The 21,300-nt window shown below is 36.3% G+C and overlaps 2 protein-coding genes and 1 long non-coding RNA gene across 12 annotated transcripts in view; 2 read left to right on the top strand and 1 right to left on the bottom strand.

Annotated features, from left to right (window-relative positions):
• Positions 1-3,114, top strand: part of LOC127856016 (uncharacterized) — a 37,747-nt gene extending 34,633 nt beyond the window's left edge. Inside the window, exon 9 of the mRNA XM_052391981.1 lies at positions 17-3,114. Within this exon, the coding sequence (XP_052247941.1) occupies positions 17-152 (136 nt within the window). The 3' untranslated portion in view covers positions 153-3,114. The remainder of the gene's footprint in view (positions 1-16) is intronic.
• LOC127856027 (uncharacterized) lies at positions 1,073-21,225 on the bottom strand. Of its 10 annotated transcripts, none has more exons than XM_052392011.1 (5): positions 21,088-21,225; positions 10,966-11,147; positions 9,223-9,308; positions 4,742-4,818; positions 1,073-2,336 (listed from the first exon to the last, which is right to left on the bottom strand). In XM_052392011.1, the coding sequence occupies exons 2-5, from the start codon at positions 11,125-11,127 to the stop codon at positions 2,191-2,193; spliced, it is 471 nt and encodes a 156-aa protein (XP_052247971.1). In that variant the 5' UTR covers positions 11,128-11,147; positions 21,088-21,225; the 3' UTR covers positions 1,073-2,190. The 10 variants fall into 10 exon arrangements, with proteins under 10 accessions (XP_052247971.1, XP_052247974.1, XP_052247970.1 ...); XM_052392014.1 differs by lacking the exon at positions 21,088-21,225 and adding an exon at positions 11,981-12,000; XM_052392010.1 differs by lacking the exon at positions 21,088-21,225 and adding an exon at positions 11,926-11,995.
• Positions 12,844-17,530, top strand: LOC127856033 (uncharacterized). The gene is made up of 4 exons (XR_008037821.1): positions 12,844-13,038; positions 13,975-14,081; positions 15,184-15,327; positions 17,322-17,530. It is a non-coding gene; the product is annotated as an uncharacterized LOC127856033 (long non-coding RNA).
• Positions 21,226-21,300: the final 75 nt, after the last annotated feature.

Raw genomic sequence — 21,300 nt, 5'->3', positions numbered from 1 at the left:
ACATTATTATTTTCAGCACTTCTCCCACTGGTGGTTGCAGAAACTGCGCCCGCCTATCAATCAGCTTTTGTGATAAGAAGAAAATCGAGAAAGGCATCATTGCATTCTGTGAGGCCCTGCAAGGGATGATGGAAACAAGCAAGGGGCAGTAGCCAAAAATGTGTTCACTTATGCCTCAGTCACAAATAATCCGGTCGCCATCCGATGTGACCGATCTCCAGGCATTGGGAAGACATGTCCGAGCCATTAAATTAATCCGATGTCGGGCGATGGCTGGGCGATGACTGTATGTTGATTGTCCGATTTTTCTTTTTCGATCTCAACTGGAATCGTTCTGGGGCCCGACATCGGGAATTTTTTTTAAGTGGGACTTGCAATTTATCTGGACGCCGCCCGATGCTACATGACCTTGTGTCCGTGTGATCATCGACTGGGCGCAAGTCTGATGAGCATAAAAATATGTTGTCCCTGATAAGACGGTGATCTGTCTCTATTTGTGAGTGAGGTATTAGGCTGTTTTGTGGTATTGTATGTTGAGTCTATAGGTTAAAGGTCCATTATTTTGCAGACATAGATTAAATCTGTTCATTGTGAAATAGCTCAATCTACTTCACTTGACAGTGTTTGGATTTTATCTTGATGTTTTTATGCCCCCGGATCGATTGATTGGGGGAATATTGTTTTTGGCCTGTCTGTCTGTCATTCTGTCACTCTGTCATTCTGTCCCAAAACTTTAACCTTGGTTAAAGACAATAACCTTGGTTAAAGTTTTGTGATAACTTTTGCAATATTGAAGATAGCAACTTGATATTTGGCATGCATGTGTATCTCGTGGAGCTGCACATTTTGAGTGGTGAAAGGTCAAGGTCATCCTTCAAGGTCAAATATATGGCTTCAAAGCGGCACAATAGGGGGCATTGTGTTTCTGACAAACACATCTCTTGTAAGTATTCAAGCATAGCACATAGTTTGCAGTTCTGTTTTCTATGGAAAAATCAGCTCAAAATATGCCATGCCTGTTATAATGGAGGCATGTTGACAGTACATAAACAATTACTTTAACAGAATCATCTATTTTTTAAAGGTTTAATATCAAAGCATTGTTACACAGTCTTGACAGTAAAGCTTATACAATAGCCAAATGGAAACTGCATATTTCTTAAGTATTGAAACCGATTTCATGTCATTTTTTGCTGGTGTCAGAAAATGAAAACTGACCAGTATGAATATTAGATGCATTGTTGCCCTTTTTGTTTGTGCTCAATATAAATAACATTTCTTGATGCATAATTAGCGTATGGTAGGTTGCATTTTCATATTACCATTTATTTGAAGGAATTTAATTTGCTATCTTGTTTTTAAAGTAATTGAAAAATATATTTAATTACAACTTTAGTGATTGTTTTAATTATTGTCCCATTTTTATATACCATTTATTATTATTGCATTTGTTAGTTTTGTTATAAATTTTATTAAAAGTTTATTTATACTTTTTTACAACCAGATATTTGTGTATGCATTACACTTCTAATGAAGTTTCTTATTAATTCTTTGTTAAAATATTTTTGATAAATATATATAAACAATCCTTCACAATCATTCATAATTATTTGTTTAAAAATTATTTTATTATTAATTATTGGAATATACTCTTAAAGTCTCTATAACGCTCAAAATCAATGAAAATTTCGTTAAGTATTTCGTAAAATAAAGTTAACACCTAAACGATCAGTGTTCCTTATAGCAATAGTCAAAATTTCAACGCAAGATGTGGTATGATTACATAGATTTTTGTAGATACAAAATGCATGTTTTTATTTATTTGTGGCCACAATTAATTCCCGCGAATATATCTTTTCATATGACACACGAACACCATTTTAATGTTCATGTGTCGTATGAATAGATATGCAAAACAATAATAAAAACGAGCATTTTGTATCTACAAACATCTATTTTACCAGACCACATCTGACGTTGAATTTGGCAATTGCCATAAGGAACACTGATTTTTAATTGGTTAAGTTTATTTTACGAACAATTGTACGAAATTTTCGTTGATTTTGAATAGAAATGTTACTTCAACCAACAATCTGTTGTTGTAATTGCCAAAGTCACTTTACAATGCTCTCATGTATAAAATAATATAATTTAGCACAAAAATACATATAACATATTCACTCATATCTGTTAGCACTTGTATGTTTTTGTAAACATTTCACTGAATGCCACAGTCTCCAAGAATTCTTTGATGTTGTATTTCCCGTCGCTGTCAAATTCTAGCTCCTCTAGGATGACCTTTGCTTGTTCACGGTCGAAACCTTGACCTGTCAGGCCTGTGTAGAAACAATAACAATCAATTAAAGTCAAAGGAATAAAACAAGTTGTTGGCCTCTATGCACCAAATAATTCTTAGACTTACGAATTTTCTTTAAATTTTGAATATTCGTTTGCTCTAATTTTATGTCAAACTTAGTTTAGTTAAAACCTATTTATTTTAGCTTGATTGCATCGAAAGCCTCAGGCTTATTGAAATGGTCTCGAGTCTGTTTCCTGTCCCTAGAACAAGTACTCGGTGTCTTCGTGGAGATCTACAGAACGTTCTCACAGTGGGGATCGAACCCGTGACCTTCCGGTTGCTAGGCTGACACCATATCCACAACACCACGGCGACCTTTAAGTCAAACTGGACATTAACTTCTCTATCTTCATGTAGAGCATTTTATTAATGACATTTTCACCAGTGGTGGTTTATATATATTAAAACTGAGGATGTGCTTTTATTGATTCTAAGTTTTTTCTTTATTCATAAGTCTTCAGAATTATTTTGTGAATGCAGTCTCTTGATTTTCCTCTGGACATTTTGTAAGTAAGCGCATAGATAAGTGTTATAAAAATACAAAGGCAGTTTATTAAACTCTTTTAGTTATAGTTTGAGTGTTAATGTAAAGACTTTGAAGTTACATCGTATATTTAAGTTTTCATTTTTAATCTTCCAGTATTAGTAGCGACTTGTAAAGGACTGGGCATATTTTATATGAGTGGTAAATAATGGCTTCTGTTTGTTTACTATATTGATTTACTTTATCAAATAACATTAAACAAACAACAAGACAGAGAGCTCTTTTTTTGTTTACTAGTTCAGGAATTGTGTTACATCGTAACGCAATAGGGATTATAATATGCATTTTTTACCATTATCATCTTTCATTATTTATATAAGCGGCGCTCTGTGGGTCTAAATGAGTGTGCGTAGTGTCGGTACATGTTAACCTGTACGGTCCGCTCATATTAACCCTTTGCATGCTGGGAAATTTGTCGTCTGCTAAAATGTCGTCTGCAGAATTTCTAAAATTAGCATTTATTCGATTTTTTTTTCAAAGAATACTATCAGAATAGCTAACAGTTTGGATCCTGATGAGACGCCACATTTTGTGGCGTCTCATCTGGATCCAAACTGTTTGCAAATGCCTTTAAAATTTGGTTCCAGCGCTGAAAGGGTTAATCAGGGAGAACACTTTTCGCTGTTATGGTATTTCTCGTTAAGGGAAGGTTACTTCTTAGTGAAAATCCAGTTTAGCCTGAGTCGTCCATGGTTAGCCCGTGCGGGACTGCTAAGGCTATTCTGGGACGACACTATGCGCACGCATTAAAGGGACCTTTACACAGATGATGGTATACATGTATATTGAAGTTTTGAATTGATAAATGTAAACATTTGAACATAATAGCTTTAAAGAAAGAAAAAAGTAATCCTCAATTGGGCTCGAACCACTGACTCTGAGTAAATGTCTAGGGCTTAAACCACTCAGCCATGCGTGCCCAATTAGTAAGCAGTTGTTTATACTTTATATAAGCGATCCTCATAATGTTGCAAAATAAAACGATAACAACAGAACTCTCCAAATTACACAATCGTTTATCGTTTGTAAGGCTTCATAATTTTAAGGGTTTAAAATCGTCAAAAGATGCATAGGATGGATATTTAAGAGCAGGGTGAACGTTCAGTATTACTGTTTTCTTGCAAATATCATGTCTAAAACGACAATTTGCTAATCTGAAACATTTTTATGTCCCCCTTCGAAGAAGAGGGGTTATATTGTTTTGTACATGTCGGTCCGTTGGTCGGTCCGTCCACCGAATGGTTTCCGGATGATAACTCAAGAACGCTTACGCCTAGGATCATGAAACTTCATTGGTACATTGATCATGACTCGCAGATGACCCCTATTGATTTTCAAGTCACAAGGTCAAGGTCACAGTGACTTGACACAGTAAAATGGTTTCCGGATGATAACTCCAGAAAGCTTACGCCTAGGATCATGAAACTTCATATGTACATTGATCATGACTCGCAGATGACCCCTATTGATTTTCAGGTCACTAGGTCAAAGTTCAAGGTCGGGTGACTGGACACAGTTAAATGGTTTCCGGATAATAACTTAAGAAAGCTTACGCCTATGATCATGAAACTTCATAGGTACATTGATCATGACTGGCAGATGACCCCTATTGATTTTCAGGTCAATAGGTCAAAGGTCAAGGTCACAGTGACAAAAAAACGTATTCACACAATGGCTGCCACTACAACTGACAGCCCATATAGGGGGGGGGGGGGGGCAGGCATGTTTTACAAACAGCCCTTGTTCTTTTCAATTTTGTCAATTTACCAAAACACGAAAGTTTTCTTTTAGGCCATTAATTTCACAGAGCACGGTTCATATACACTGTTGCTGTGTACCTGACTCCAGTTCCTCCTTGCTGAGACTTCCGCTACCGTCTTTGTCCATGGCTTTAAACTGTTGTTCCAGTGATGTACTGCAAACGAATACAATTGTGTCTTGTTCTGAGAAAACTGGTCATAATGCATGTGCGTAAAGTGTCGTCTCAGATTAGCCTGTGCAGTCCACACAGGCTAATCAGGGACGACACTTTCCGCTTAAACTAGATTTTCAGTAAAAAGGGACTTCCTTTAAACGGAAAATACCATTTAAGCGGAAAGTGTCGTCCCTGATTAGCCTGTGCGGACTTCACAGGCTAATCTGGGACGACACTTTACGCACATGCATTATGACCAGCTTTCACAGAACAAGACACAATTAATGTCAATTAAATTAAACCTTTTACGGGTTTCCTGGCAAACTTGTCAAGTATACCTGACACACCCATAAAAACAATGCTTCTATTAAAACTTATTTTAAGTACTAATATAAACACTTTACATGGCATATTCTCTTCTATAAAAATGTTCACAATTGCTTTTGTGCTTTCAATGTATGTTATAATTACTGGGGTTTTAAACGCCAAATACATGGGGGGGGGGGGGGGGGGAAATAATGATCTGTTTAAATATTTTAGTGTTTAGTTCTCTCCAGTAACAATAACATGCGCGTATGTAGGTATTTTGAAGATGATGTGATCTTAAAGCTAAGTTATGTGAGGACTGGGAATTCGTATAAGTTCTTCTGCCTAATTGATAAACTTGACCAACTGAGTTTCGGCGACTTTTGAATGATAGCTTCAGTTTCCAGCTATTTTTTATGAAATTTATTCAATTCTGCTGTGTGCTGTTGGGTAGGGGTGGGAAGTGCCCGGATTAAAATCCACCTATCTGGTATGGAGGCACCAAGAAAGCACGTATTCACATGAGACACGTATTCTCTTGTCACAGTGTGATGCGTTGTGCACTTAAAATCAGGAATGCGAATAGATCTTCAACACTACTTATCTTTTGACATGTCAAGTGGTTTGCTACTTCCGTTGTCAATTGCATTCCCAAAGTAAAGAATGTCAGAAACTACTAGTAGAAACATAACCTTAAAGCAAACTACGTGCACTCCAGTACATTCCCGTCTAATCGAGCATTCCATGACAGAAGCTCTACATGTTTTAATTAATCGGCATTATAAGATGTTTTGCCTTCTCTCCAAATTACGCAAATGACTTCAATAGATACACAGGAGACACCCTGAACATGAATATTGACTAAATAGTAATAATTTGTTCGCTGGTCCTCTGTTGGGTAGTTAGTTTACACATTTGCAAACATAGTTTCAAGAATACGCCAGTAAACACTGAAACTCTGAAGTAGGGACTAAGCAAACAGTTGCTTGAACTAAACAACACACATTATAATTTTAGAAACATTACTAGAAGCTTTAATCAAACGCCACGTTCATTGGCCCGTATTGACCAACCCATTTTAGACTTGAGAATAAAGAATAAACTAAGAATGAAAAAAAATATGTTCAGCGTTTGAAAATATACAGGCTCCCACTGGTGATTATGTCATTGACAAATGTTCTTCATGAAAAAAGGATTTCAAGAGAGGCAATTCATGACAGTTTGATGCAAACTGAAAGCAATTCTTTAATAGTCCAGTGTGAAGAATATTCTTTTTCTTTATAGACTTAAGCACTGGGGGCTGACGAGGTCAAAGCGTAGTCCGTTTCGCTACGACGTCGGGTATATGTTTTACTACGAAAACATTGTGTAAATACACTACTTAATCAGGCGAGCTTCATCTTTTCTGGTGTTTATGGATTAGAGAACGGAACATCCAGTTATGGTAGGTACTTATTTTCAATAACAAACTAATAACAAATGCGCGTAGTTGCAACCTTTAAGTTCATTTTGAGCTAAAATCGAAATATTTCGATTTGAAGCAATGCATAAGGTGGTTATTCTGTGAAAATAGCCAATTACGGTAACTTAAATGAAATAAAACTACATGTTACTTTGATTCAGTGAACATTTCACATTTTAAAGTACAAAACAGGTTACGAACATATATTTTAATCATTCAAATGCTTTGTTTCGAAGGAAATTACAAGTCGCTTTATGTATAGGTTTCGCACAGAGTATGTATTGGTTGCGCAACGAAGTACAAATATAATGTATAGGTTGCTCAACGAAGGTTCTGTATCCATTTCAGGACATATCACATGCAGTTTGCAGTTACTGCAGACTGCTATTTTCCAGTGCAAAAGATGCCGTGCTTCACTGTGCGCATTAACATCCAAACGAAAAAGTTGAACTCGCTGAAAGCCGGCACAGTCCCGGCAGAGCCCCGGTATACCGTCACTACGCCGGCACTTACCGGGGCTATAACGGCATCAAACTCCGGCAGAGCTGCGGCAACGCCCCGGTTTAACCGTGGACAACCGGGGCTCCACCGGGAAAGTATTCAAATGTTTAATACATCCGTGATGAACCAGGAGATACCGGGAAGGACCGGCAATGACCGGCTTGGCACTGGAAACAACCGGGACTTCACCGGAAAAAACCGGGACGGCACCGTCAGAGCACCGGTTTACTTATGTAACGTAGCTATAAAGAGACTCTGCCGGCATTCACCGGGGCTCTACCGGGGCGTTGCCGTGCCTCTGCTGGAGTGTGTTTGGGCACCGGTGGAGCTAAGGTGCCGTCTCGATTCTTCCCGGTACAGTCCCGGTTGTTCCCGGTGCAACGCCGGTCGTTGCCGGTCCTACTTGGTGACTCGGAGGTCGGAGGTATTAAACATCCCGGAGGTATTAAACATTTTAATACTCCCCCGGTGGAGCCCCGGTGGTCCCCGGTCGTCCACGGTTCATCCCGGTGGAGCACCGGATCATCCCGGTAGGGCCCCGGTTCATCCCGGTAGATGCCTGATCACGCACTGGGGCTCCGCCGGCATCATAGTGAGACTGGGCCTTAACCGCATTGTAACACGAGGTAAATTTACCGGCCGTCATGAACGCAGTAAACAATAACCTGTGACAGAAACCCACTGCCACACCTTTACAACAATATACTTGTTATGCAATTGCGGATTTGTGCCATTGGGGTTCTACTTTCCACACCTTACGGCTGTTACAGGTGTGGATTTTACAGGTAAAATCATGTATACGAACATGAAATTCGTCTCAAAATTAGTTGACGATAACCGATTTTCAAGAAAATCGCTTTGATATATACAATGTAAAAATCAAATCCGTATGAGATAAATAATGATCGAAGTTGGGACATGGGATTTACTTTGACATAAGCAGCGTTTCGAGATAAGCGAGTTGGGGATAACGAGAATCGAATGTTATTTGATAAAGAGTACCGTATGCTGAAAACCTATCGTCGCTCTCTATCAAAATAAGCGTGTAAGGGATTGTCACTAGAAGAAGATGCGTCATTTTTATTGAGACCGACGACATAAGGTTCTCGACTCTCAACTGTCGTCATATATATGGATTTTCGTTTCCTTTGGCCTTGTCGTGAATTTAATTATATCATAATAATGTGCATTACCATGTTGACTGTGCGCTTCGGATCATGTTGTGCCGTTGTTACTACCTCTTTCTCAAAGGAAACATCCAGCCACTCAATGACTCTATATTAAAAAAAAACTTTTCTTTATTTTGCCTTCGAGAAATAACCAATACGTCTTCTGTGAGAAACGCATACATGCTAAAGCGTTGTCGTAGCGAGGCATATACGTATACTGTCAGAGACATGATCACGCCTAATAAAAGTAATAATAATAGCCTTTACTTCTGATAACTGGGTCACCCTACATATTTCTAAACACACAAGTGGCTTCACGATACATAGATCAATTTGGAAATTGTAAAATTGTGTCATTTAACACAGTTGTAAACCTAAATTGCATTTTTTTAAGTGAAACTTTACTTCGGTTTGATAAATCAGCGGTATATTTCATGTTTAACCGCATAAACTAGACACATCTTGGATTATAATTTGATGTAACAGACCTAAGAAATTTCATTGTGCTTAAATTCAGAGTTTTGTCAGTAGAAAAGCATAATCTTACATGTTTTAAACACAATTTTCTACTAATCCGTTATCGATGTCATGTGTATTTTAACAATGTTTTCGTAGTAAAACATATACCCGACGTCGTAGCGAAACGGACTACGCTTTGACCTCGTCAGCCCCCAGTGTTAAGTGTACCAATAGTTGGTTGAATACGGGCCCTGTACGGTACTCAGGTGTTGGGGGCCTTGTCAATTCACTGAAACACTATCAATAATGTTGTTTTATGACATATTGATAGTGTTACAGTGAATTGATCATGCACCCAACACCCGTGTACTGTATATGTTCATATATATTATATCAGATTTTTTTTTGTCAAAGTGATGAAAAAAGTTGTTTTATGACATATTGATAGTGTTTCAGTGAATTGGCCACGCGCCTTACACCTGTGGTACAGTACGTAACGTAACAAACCACTTGTCTGTGCGCAGCATCCCTGCCAAAAACTCCTCCTTTGTCAACGCTTTCGCTTCCTTCTGGCCAAAGAAAGCGAACTTCTCCTGCAAACCAAAATGCAAACATTAAAGATAGGTTCTTTCGGGCCAAAGACAGCAAATTTCTTCTACGAACCAAAATGCAAGCATTGAAGTTGTCTTCGTTCGGACCAAAGAAAGAGAATTTCTCATTTAAACAAATGTGCAAGCATTAAAGTTGTCATTTTTTGGGCAAATGAAAGCGAATACCTCCTGCAAACTAATATGCAAGAATTAACGTTGACTTCTTTCGGGACAAAGAAAACGAATTTCTCATAGAAACCAATGTACAAGCATTATAGTTGCAATAATGTTACTCCCTGCTAATGACCCTCTGGGTCGCTGAGATGTACGTATAATATGTACTCGTAAAAGCTTAACTCATTCAGGAAGAACTAGCAAGCATTACAATTAACAAAATCATGTTTTTATTTCTGCTTGATTTTGTCAAAAGGCCACGATATCAAATGCACTATCGACAACCACCTATTTCCTTTCGTGAAAAAGCAGAAATTAGTCAGACAGGAAAGTAGGGGGAACTAATTCACAGGATACTTTTGTCGCACTGATACGATATCTATTATCTAATATTGTTTGCCATAGTCTTTTAATGTCAAGGATTAATGATTTTACAAGTTATTATGTTAACTGTGGATTCGTTAATTTAAGTGTGATGTTAAATTTCGTGGTTTCATAAAATCGAGTGTATTCGTGTGTGCTTTTAGTTGCGTTACCGACTATAAACCAAGCATGCGTGATTAACCCTTTCAGTGCGGGAACCGAATTTTGAAGGCCGTTGCAAACAGTTTGGATCCAGATGAGACGCCACAGAACGTGGCGTCTCATCTGGATCCAAACTGTTTGCTATTCTGATAATATTCTTTGAAACAAATCGAAGAAAATGCTAATTTTAGAAATTCAGCAGACGACATTTTAGCAGACGACAAATTTCCCAGCATGCAAAGGGTTAAGACTTTTGCTCATTATTTTACCATGGAAAATATTGTATGTATTCAGGTGAACTATTGAAAAAAGATAAACCCCAAAGTATTAAATAAATATAAATTATCGTATATGCTCCTTACCGGTAGAGACACATTGATTAACATGTTATTATCTTTAATTGTATATCGTTTAGTGAACGCATGTCAACACAACACGTACACATGTATGAAAACGAGTATACATGTAATAGTGTGTGCGTATTTTTAATTTTACATAATCTAGCACAAAATGTTAGAGGCAACCTGCTTACTTAAGGTGAAGAAAATACCATTAATATAATTGGCACATTATTGACTCCTTAATCCCCAAATTTCTGATTTAAGGAAAGTTTTCATTTGCAAATCAAACATTGCACGATACCACTAATTAAAATCAATAATAGTAAGTATGCACTATGCAGCATGCGATTATATGAACATACAAAGATTATCTATACAGATTTTATTGAAACCTATTTATGTTAGCTCGATTGCATCGAAAGCCTGAAGCTTATTGAAACGCTCTCGAATCCGTTTCCTGAATATAACCAGTACTTTCGGGGTCGGTCTAAAGAACGTTCTTACAGTGGGGATCAAAGCCATGACCTACCTCATGCCAGGCGGACGCCATATCCACTATGCCACGGCAACCTTGCCAATATGTCATTTTATCAACATGCGATGATTAAATATACACACACTTTTTGCGGAAACGTTCTTACATTAACATCGAAGTCATCGACGGTGTCGTAGACCTCCTGGAGGCATTGCTTCACCTCCTCCACTGTAAGCACATCGTTGCCATCCTTGTTATACTTCTTCCAGTAGCCCTCAGCTTGCTTCTTCGTTACCGTTCCCGCCATTGGTGAAAATCTCGCGGCGTCTGTTTAAATAAAAATGCTAAGTAACACAAAATCCTCCCGAAGAACTTAAAATAACCAAACTCACGTTGCGTTTTTAATATCGCGGCTGTTCAGTTCAACATATACTAAGTAAGACAAAATCCTCCTGAGTAACTCAAAATAACAAAACCCTTGTGTTTGCGTTCTAATAGTATTTGTATACGTTTTAAGAATGCCCTAACGTTTAATTCTTAATCTGGCATCTGCACAGTTAAAAATACTGAGTAACATAAAATCCTCCTGAGTAACTCAAAATAACAAAACCCTTGTGTTTACGTTTTGTAATATTTTTCTGTACGTTTTATGAATGCACTAGCGTTAAGTTCTTAATATGGCGTCTGATCAGTTAAAAATACTAAGTAAATCAAAGTCCTCCTGGACGACTCAAAATAACAAAACTCGTGTTATTGCATGGTAATATTATTTCGTATGCGTTGTATACATGCGAAAACGTTTAAGTATTTCCCATCTGCTTAACCATAAAACGAACCTTTATCTGTTCAGTTCAAAATACTAAGTAACACGAAATCCTCCTGGATAACTCAAAATAACGAATATCTTGTCGCGTTGTAATATTATTTTGTATACGATGTATAAATTTCCTAACGTTTTAGTATTCATCACCCGCTTTAACATCTAGATCTAACGAATCTTTACTTCGAAGGTGAGCGCGAAACTATCGTATCTGATGTAAGAACGTTTAGTCGATACACCAGTTTTAAAGTAAATGCTCGAGTTGCGTATAAATATATTATGTACATCAAACGCAATGAAGCAGTAAGGTAAACGTGTAAATAGTACTGCACAACAAAACCGGTTTGTTGTCGTAGGTGGTTATCAATGTGTATTCATGCAATAAACATTTTAGGAATGTCGACAATATTTGTGCTACTGTTTAGGGCAAATACTGGCGTATGTCGTTGGATAAATGACTAATTAATGTCGGCTTAGGCGAATAGATTGTGTGATCTTTGTCCACCAACGTTTAAGCTTATTGAAGTAGCTATGTTATATAAATGTCTTAAACACAATGTTGTTTCAATAATGTGTTGCATTTTGTATAGTACTAATAACTGATAAGAGATTTAAAATATTGCGTTGTAGATATAGATATACTCGCTTAGAACGTAGATCTGATAAACAACACAATAACTAAACAATATATATGTTATACGTACATTTTAAGGATTGGATGCTTTAAATTTAATATCTTTGAACAATATATATGATTACTTTAGACAAGTATACTGCTATTTTGTAACAAAAATATATATTTCGATGAAATTCACTATAAATCGTACGTCAGTTCATCGTGTTTGTTTCGCAATACTCCCACTTTCCTTCTACAAAGTCACGTTCAAGAAGAAGAAAAACAAACGTCTTCACTGCATACGTTATCCATCAGCTTCCTCCTCATTTACATTAAACACATGCGTCAATATTGTAACCGAACAGTTTCATTCCAATGGGTTTATTTTGGCATGAAACAAACATTGCATCCATAAAACGCATTTGGTTCCAATTCCGCTCCATAACACATGGTTGCGCTTTTATTGCCGCTCGGACATTAGAAAACGTAGGGCAAGCTTTGCGCCATATGCCATGCGAAGGTCACGTGACTATATACCAATTTCCGACAGAATTGGAAATCAACGGATCCTTTGGCCACTGTTTGATTGAGTCGGCGAAAATGTTAATTACTTGACTAATTTAAAGTTTATGGCCTGTCGTTGCGAATCTTGTGACACAAGAACAACTGGTATATAAAAAGGCTTTCAGATATTTTACGATGCATTCTACCAGCCTGTTTCAACTGTGAACGACTTGAACATTCACCCGAACTTTCTTCCGATCCAGCGACAATCAAAACAGGTATGTAGTATACGTTCTTTGAACTATTTTTATTTCGATAGTTTGTAAAACAAACCGTGGTTCAAATCTTACATTTCTTTGAGATCACCCTAAATATTTTACAAATATATTTATATATTTTTTATTTATGAATTTGATAGGTTGGTGTTTTGTGATTAATTCAACCAATACTAGTAAAACCATAATGTAATTAAATGATTCAAGGAAAAAACTTTTTGAATGTATAATTTTTTTTATAATAAATGGGATGACTTACACTGGGTATCCTTTAAAGGGATCTTTTCACGCTTTGGTAAATTGACAAAATTGAAAAAAGTTGTTTCAGATTCGCAAATTTTCGTTTTAGTTATGATATTTGTGAGGAAACAGTAATACTGAACATTTACCATGGTCTAATATAGCCATTATATGCATCTTTTGACGATTTTAAAACCTAAAAATTATAAAGCGTTGCAACGCGAAACGATTGAATAATTTGGAGAGTTCTGTTTTTGTCGTTAAATTTTGTGAAACTACGAAGACTGCTTATATAATGTGTAAAATACTTCGAGTGTATGTACTCGGCGGAATAGCTCAGTAGGCTAAAGCGTTTTTACTTCAGGACTCTGGCAGGACTCCAGGGGTCACTGGTTCGAAACCTGGTCCAGGCAATGTTCTTTTCCTTTTTTTAATTTTATTCTTGATTTTTTACTGGAGCTTTTACGATCCAATGTTTACATTTATCGATATAAAGCATTTAATGAATAAGTTAAAAAATGCCAAAATCTGTGAAAAGGCCCCTTTAATGTCATGACCTTCGTTTCGAAAAGCGGCGTTGCTTATACTGAACACTGCATGTGCATAAATTAAAAATTAAACTATTAGTAATTCATGGATATGGAACTAATAACGATTCTTGAAAACCGTGTTCCTAACTTTGATAATATAATTTTTCAGACAAAATGAAGGCAGTTTTCGCCATTCTTTTCGTCGCCCTGGTTTCCTTGAAATTTGCAGATTTAATAGACGCCGCGCCAACACCAATGGACGACGAAGACAGACAGGTAAACTGCAGTTTTGAATCCTATCCGTATTCCCATCGTATCATATTACATTTTGACCAATTGTCCGGTGTTTCAACTATTTTGCGTTAACGCATTTATGCCTAGTGGACTCTCCCATCCTTCTAAATTGGATCAATTTATTTTCAAAACTAGGGATGTGTAGTATATGTTTTTCTATATTAAGACTATTTATTACAGAAATTCCTTTAAGCAAACAGCGCAGACCATGATGAGACGCCGCATCATGCGGCGTCTTATCTGGGTCTACGCTGTTTGCCAAGGCCTTTTTTCTAGACGCTAGGCATAAATGGGACAAGCATTGATTATTTGCTTTGTTATTATTACATTTTAAGTTATAATTCTATATGCCAAACAGTAGCCTGTGCGATACGGACAATATTTATAAAAAGCCTGTGCGATACGGACACTCTTTATAAAAAGCCTTTGCAATACGGACACTCTTTATAAAAAGCCTGTGCGATACGGACACTCTTTATAAAAAGCCTTTGCGATACGGACACTCTTTTTAAAAAGCCTTTGCGATACGGACACTCTTTATAAAAAGCCTTTGCGATACGGACACTCTTTATAAAAAGCCTTTGCGATACGGACACTCTTTATAAAAAGCCTTTGCGATACGGACACTCTTTATAAAAAGCCTTTGCAATACGGACACTCTTTATAAAGCTGTCCAAATTATTTTAGTATATTGTGTAAACTTCTTCGTAGTCAAACAAAAGTGATGCGTCTTGCAAAGTCTAAAAACTCGTTGCGCGTAATGTTTATATACCGATATGTGGGAATGATTAAACTCAATAAACATTAGCAGGTGAGAAATTATTAATGCATTGCGAAAGTATGCAATTTTAGGCAAGAAACCAATTGCTTAGAAAAAAGACGACACAACATTTAACATACTATTTTCGATAATAAAATGGCAAACTAACTACATTACAGATGCTAACGAAATTTTCAAACTACTTTCAAGCCATAATGTTACATTATACTAAATAATCGAGTCTAAAATTGTCGCTTTTACATTTAATTATTTAAGAAACACATTGAGTATACAGTGACAATAAGAAAGCTTCCGCTCTTTCAGGAAATAGCCAATTTAGCTGCAAGAATCATTAAGGTCGCCATCTCGAATACCGGATACTATGCCAGTGAAAAACGGAACGCCGGAACTGTGGACTCACTCTACAATCTCCCCCACCTTCTTAGCGTTGGAAAGAAGTAACTTTATGTGAGTACTAGACGGTTATTTCCCGTTACAATTTGCTACCACGTTGTCGATTTAAGCTCATTCTGTATGGTAATTGGTCACTGGCCGATAATTAAGGACCACGTGGTGTAATAAGGGTTCTCTCATGCAGGTGTTTTGCGAACGTTTCAATTCGTTTGTATTGTATAGGGACCTTTGCACAAAAAATTTATGTTTCGAAGTTTGTCATTCAATGCTTTAGATTGATAAATGTAATCATCGGAACTAAAGAATTCCAGAATAAAACAAAAATACATTTAAATAAAAGGCGCTTAAACCGCTCGGAAATCCGTGCAAAGGTCGCAGGGGTATTGTATACTGTATATCAGCAATCTCGTAATGTCACATAATACAACGATAACAAATTCTTCAATCGTTTCGCGTTTGTAATGCTTTGTAATATCAGGTTTTTCCAATATTTAAATCGTCAACAGATTTAGATAATTGATATTTTAGAGCATGGTAAATGTTCAGTATTACTGTTTCCTTGCGAAAAACATTTTTTTTCTTCAATTTTGTCAATTTATCAAAACGTTAAAAGATCCCTTCAAATAAGAGCACTGCTGTTTCTTTACCTCATAATAAGTATAATTTTTGAAAATGTATTATATTATTGTTAAAAATTCAAATAAGTTTTTTTTATTCCAATGAGTTTCCGCCGAATATTTTCGGAATAAAGGCATTACTTTAATGCGTCTTTAAACTTAATGCATTTTGGATTTAGTTTAATATTATATCATAGACCTTAGATTTGTAAGTTTGCTTGCTAACAGTTTTAATCTTGTTTGACGCATAATGCGCACAAGTCCGATTTTGTAAATTTTGTCATCAAATAGCATGGCCTTATTATATATATTATTCATATATTGCATATTGTATCGTTAAACCTGCGTCTTTTGATTGTATATTTGATAAATACGATTTTTTAAACTTCATTAAAAATACTATCATTCCGAAATATTCTCTTTCGCATTATTTGCGTTTGAAACATTTTTGTTCACGGTAGCAGTCTTTAAAATACACAGAGGTACAAAAACGGATATTAACTGGGACACTATGAAACATTAAATCAACCTGCGCGCAGAGATTTGACTGGAACCAGCAAAGCTGGATCAAATTCCTGCCTTTATAACAAACCCCTTGATGATATTCGAGCCTCGAGGTACAATAATATTCCCTTTGTTAGTTTTACTTTTTTTTTAGTTTAGGCAATTTACTTTTTATGATCAACCTTAACTTATAAACTATTGCAAAATATATAAGAACATGATACTACTTTTCATAATAATTATATTATACTACCAAATCTGGTAAGATTTTCTTGTGATGGCAGATATTGTATGTTAGAGCATGAAACGACAACTCGGCGTGGAGATTGCATGTGAGAGCATGGAACGACAACTCTGCGTGGAGATTGAATGTGAGAGCATGGAACGACAACTCTGCGTGGAGATTGAATGTGAGAGCATGGAACGACAACTCTGCGTGGAGATTGAATGTGAGAGAATGGAACGACAACTCGGCGTGGAGATTGAATGTGAGAGCATGGAACGACAACTCTGCGTGGAGATTGAATATGAGAGAATGGAATGACAACTCGGCGTGGAGATTGTTTGTGAGAGCATGGAACGACAACTCAGCGTGGAGATTGTATGTAAGAGAATGGAATGACAACTCTGCGTGGAGATTGTATGTGTGAGAATAGAATGACAACTCTGCTTGGAGATTGAATGTGAGTTTATGGAACGACAACTCTGCGTGGAGATTGATATTAAATATGTAACACTTATGACAATTTCAGAAACTTAAATTATACTATTGTTTGTCGCTTTTGATATGTGATGTGCATGTTCAGCATTTGTCCTTAAAGACTGAAATTTTATATCATTACTTGCTTATGAAAATTGTTTAGCGACGGTTTATGATATTACATTTGTGAATTTAGTTTAATTTATTTACAAGTGAATACATTACAGATACAAGATGGCGTTGCATTCTGGACGAGTCACATTTCGGCAGCGGATAAGGATTTTCAAAGTGTATTTTTCGGACTTATTTTTCATAACGAATTGTTTTACATATTGACAGTATTGTGGACTTACTCACAGATGTTATGACAGGAATCCTTATTGTGACGATTTCTGAATGTTGCGCGCTACGATATTAAATAAAGTTTATACCAGTTTATTTTATGTTTTCTTTTCCATTAAATGTACTTGATGTCGTGTTTTTTCATTTGAGATAGCTATTTAAGTCTTAATGAAGATAAGTTTATTTTGTAAAAGTTAAGAATACATAAACCACGATCCAGTTTTGGCGAGGGGTTAAATAGTATGTGATGAGAAATAAACTGATCGCAATAGACACTTATGAACTAGTTCTATAATACCACAACATACTGTGTCTTTATTTTGAAGATAGAAGAAAGAAAATACACAAACTAGCAAGAAAAGTATAAATCATGTCAAGAAAAACAACAATATGACGTCATTTAAATGCGCGTGTTGTTTTATTAAACGGTGTGTTAATAAAGCTAAATTAAGTTATTCAAAGGTATTCAAAGTCAGTGTGATTATATGTAGTAAATCAATATGGATGGAATTGACATTTAAATAACATACATCTTCTATAAACCTATTATAGTAACGTGTTTTTAAATCCACAGGCATGATCAAACATTAAAATAAAAATGAGCCGCGCTCTGTGAAAAGGGAGTTTAATGCACGTGCGTAAAGTGTCGTCCCAGATTAGCCTGTGCAGTTCGCACAGGCTAATCAGCGACGACACTTTCCGCCTAAAGTTGATTTTTTTTCGAAAAAGAAACTTTCTTGAAACAAAAAATATCATAAAAGCGGAAAGTGTCGTCCCTAATGAGCCTGTGCGGACTGCACAGTCTAATCTGGGACGACACTTTACGCACATGCATTAAACACCATTTTCACAGAGCATGGCTCAAATGTATATGAATGCTCTCTTAACTTGTGTTGAGGTGATGGTGCACAATTAATTGAGACAAATCTAAAACCTGATTTCTTTTAAATACGTGTGTGTGTGCAAATATGAATCAGTGTTTTCAAGTTGGACTTCATTCAACATGCCTGTGTTGTATCCATCGACAAAATTCAGAAGTTTTATATTTTTGACTTTTTCTTGCACCATCCAGTATCAGGAATACATGTGCATACAAACCATGAAAAAAACGCATAGACGAATAATTCAATTAAGTTTAACACACACTTTATCTCTTCAAATCCTTTAAGCGCTGGAACTGAATTTTAAAGGTCTTTGCAAACAGTTTGGATCCAGATGATACGCCATAGAATAATACGCATTAGTACAATAAACAAATAAGAGTTTGTAATAATTCCCGATTTACAACGATTTCGACGTTATAACGAAAACAAAAGGACAAATGTGTGTTGTAAGATGATTAACTCGTATTTGTTTATTGTACTAATACGTATTATATTCGGTAGCTGTGGCATTTCGATAGTTTTACTCTTGTAAAATCGGCACTGAACTATCGGTCAGATCGAAGCCGACCTACAATATCTACGATTTCGAGAAGTATTTTCTTGTAGTTGATGTTGGAAAGTAGCCGTTTATGGTCATTTTTCGTCACGAGGCAACCTTTCCCAACAAAATGGTACATAGTTTACGAAAATCGACCGCCATTTAGGCATTTAATCGCTGAAAATGTTGATGAAGGCGATTTTTCTGTGTCAAGAAATACCTTCTTTGTTAATATATATTGTTATATCAGGAAAAAAATCAGAACTTTTTTTTTCTTGTCAATATGATAAAAAATGTTGTTTTTATGACAAATTGATAGTGTTAAAGTGACTTGGCCACGCGCCCAACACCTGTGGTATAACACAGCAGAGAAACCACAAGTTGCCTGTCATTGGTTAAATGCCTGACATAACTGAAGGCTCGATCAACAAGCAAGATATGATATTTTATAAAGAATATTTTACCATTTTGATTATGTTTGCTTAAAATTCAGCATTTAATCGATGCTTGTATGTTAATGCTATGTTTGGTTTTGCACCATCTATAGAAGGCATTGTGATGGCATTTTGGATGTGTTTATGTACAGAAAAAAAAGAAATGGACCGTGTTCTGTGGCTAAATTAGGCACGACACTTTCCGCTTTTATGATATTTTGCGTTTCAAGAAAGTCTCTTTTTAGCAAAAATCAAGTTAAGGGGGAAAGTGTCGTCCCTGATTAACGTGTGCGGACTGCACAAGATAATCTGGGACGACAGTTTACGCACATGCATTAAACCCCCTTTTCACAGAACGCGGCTAAAATGGAAGTAGTATTTGCTCGACCACGTTTTTAGGGGCTGCTTAACATAGAATCAAATTTCTCATACTATGGTGGGGCTAATTTGTAGTCGCAAACGGATTTTAGGCAATATATTTAAACAGTTGTGTAATTCACGCGTCGATTATCATTAATAATAAGTTGTTGCTGTTTGTGGAATCAGTAAAGTGGGAAAGATAATTAATAATTTAAATGACACACTGTTTGTACGTTCTTTTTAATTATTTTAATTACAGTAAAACTGGAGACACTTTTTTTGATAATTTGTATACACTTATTTAGACTGAAATAATCAATACTGTGAAACCATTTTTATTCGCCAGGCAATAATTTTCGTCTATTTCGTCGGTGGACTGAGTAACGAATTAAAGATCCTAACGAATAATTATGTCCATTATTACATTAAAATTAAGACTGAATTACCGTATGCATGAGGCATTTAAATTCAATGTAATCCATACATACATATTTCGTCTGTTTCGCCGTCAAAATAAATTTGACAAAAAGGAGGCACATAACACAGTGTACTTAACTGACACTTGACATTGCTGTAAAACGCGGACGCAGTTAAGCTGTATCGAATGCGTTGACTGTATTTAGGCAAAATAGTAATGATTAGCGCTAATTGTTAATGTTCAACTTTATCCCCAATAGTGTGCATTGTGTTTTTCAACGGTGTTGACTAATTGGCAACTGGCTTCGTGTTTCAAACACTCGTTGAATGTTTTTCGGGCTCGATTTGTCATTGTCGGCTCGGGTACTACTTAAATGTACCACGGATACTCTTAGGTATACTTAAATGTACCCCGGGTACGGAAAAAATACGGAAAAGTACCCGGACATTTCAACGCTCAATTGGTCGTTGTCGGCTTTTTTTCAAATTAACTATATTCATATTTATGTCAATATTTTGTCGAATGGCCCCTATATTATCGAAATTCCTGCTCAACAAGCATGTTCAGAAAGATTTTGTTCAAAGAGTATTTAGTTTCGTATGCCTTAGCGCGTTTTACGACATCGGATTTTAGGCGGGAATAAAAATCGGGTACAGTCTCAATTTTCCGGGCAGACAATGACCAATCGAGCTTTATTCCGTCCCGCTTATCCGCTTATCATAAAAATGAATTTATCAATGGCATACACTGATAATGGCAGATAAATATCACATTATACCATAACAATATTTAATTGGCATGTTTCAAATAGGACCCCCAAGTGTCCTCCCTTTTTGCCACCATTATTTGTCGCAACCGACAAGGACCTGTCACAATTTTCATTAATAGGCAGCGCGTGCTTAATATAGAAGCACGTGTAAAATAATATCAATAATAGTCGTATATGTAATAGTCATTTTCGCTTAATAGTGTATTTCAAACAGAAAATATGATAATACTAGAAACATGAACGTTTACCTATTACTGAGCTCTGATTAAGGCGTACAAAATTGTCTGTTTCCACTACAAATCTGACCGTTTGTTTGCCTATCCTAAACTCGTTTTTGGTATTCCACGTTAAGTTTTGCTTCAACTAATTGTACGTTCGTCTCAAATTTCAAGCATCTCGTTGTTTTCAACAATAATTATATGAATTTGAGGTCTTACATTGGACCAAAGCATGCGAATCAA

Source organism: Dreissena polymorpha, chromosome 13, assembly GCF_020536995.1.
Source record: "Dreissena polymorpha isolate Duluth1 chromosome 13, UMN_Dpol_1.0, whole genome shotgun sequence".
NCBI classification, from domain to species: domain Eukaryota; kingdom Metazoa; phylum Mollusca; class Bivalvia; order Myida; family Dreissenidae; genus Dreissena; species Dreissena polymorpha.
The sequence above is the reverse complement of the archived record's forward strand: the minus strand, read 5'-3'. Positions and strand labels throughout refer to the sequence as shown.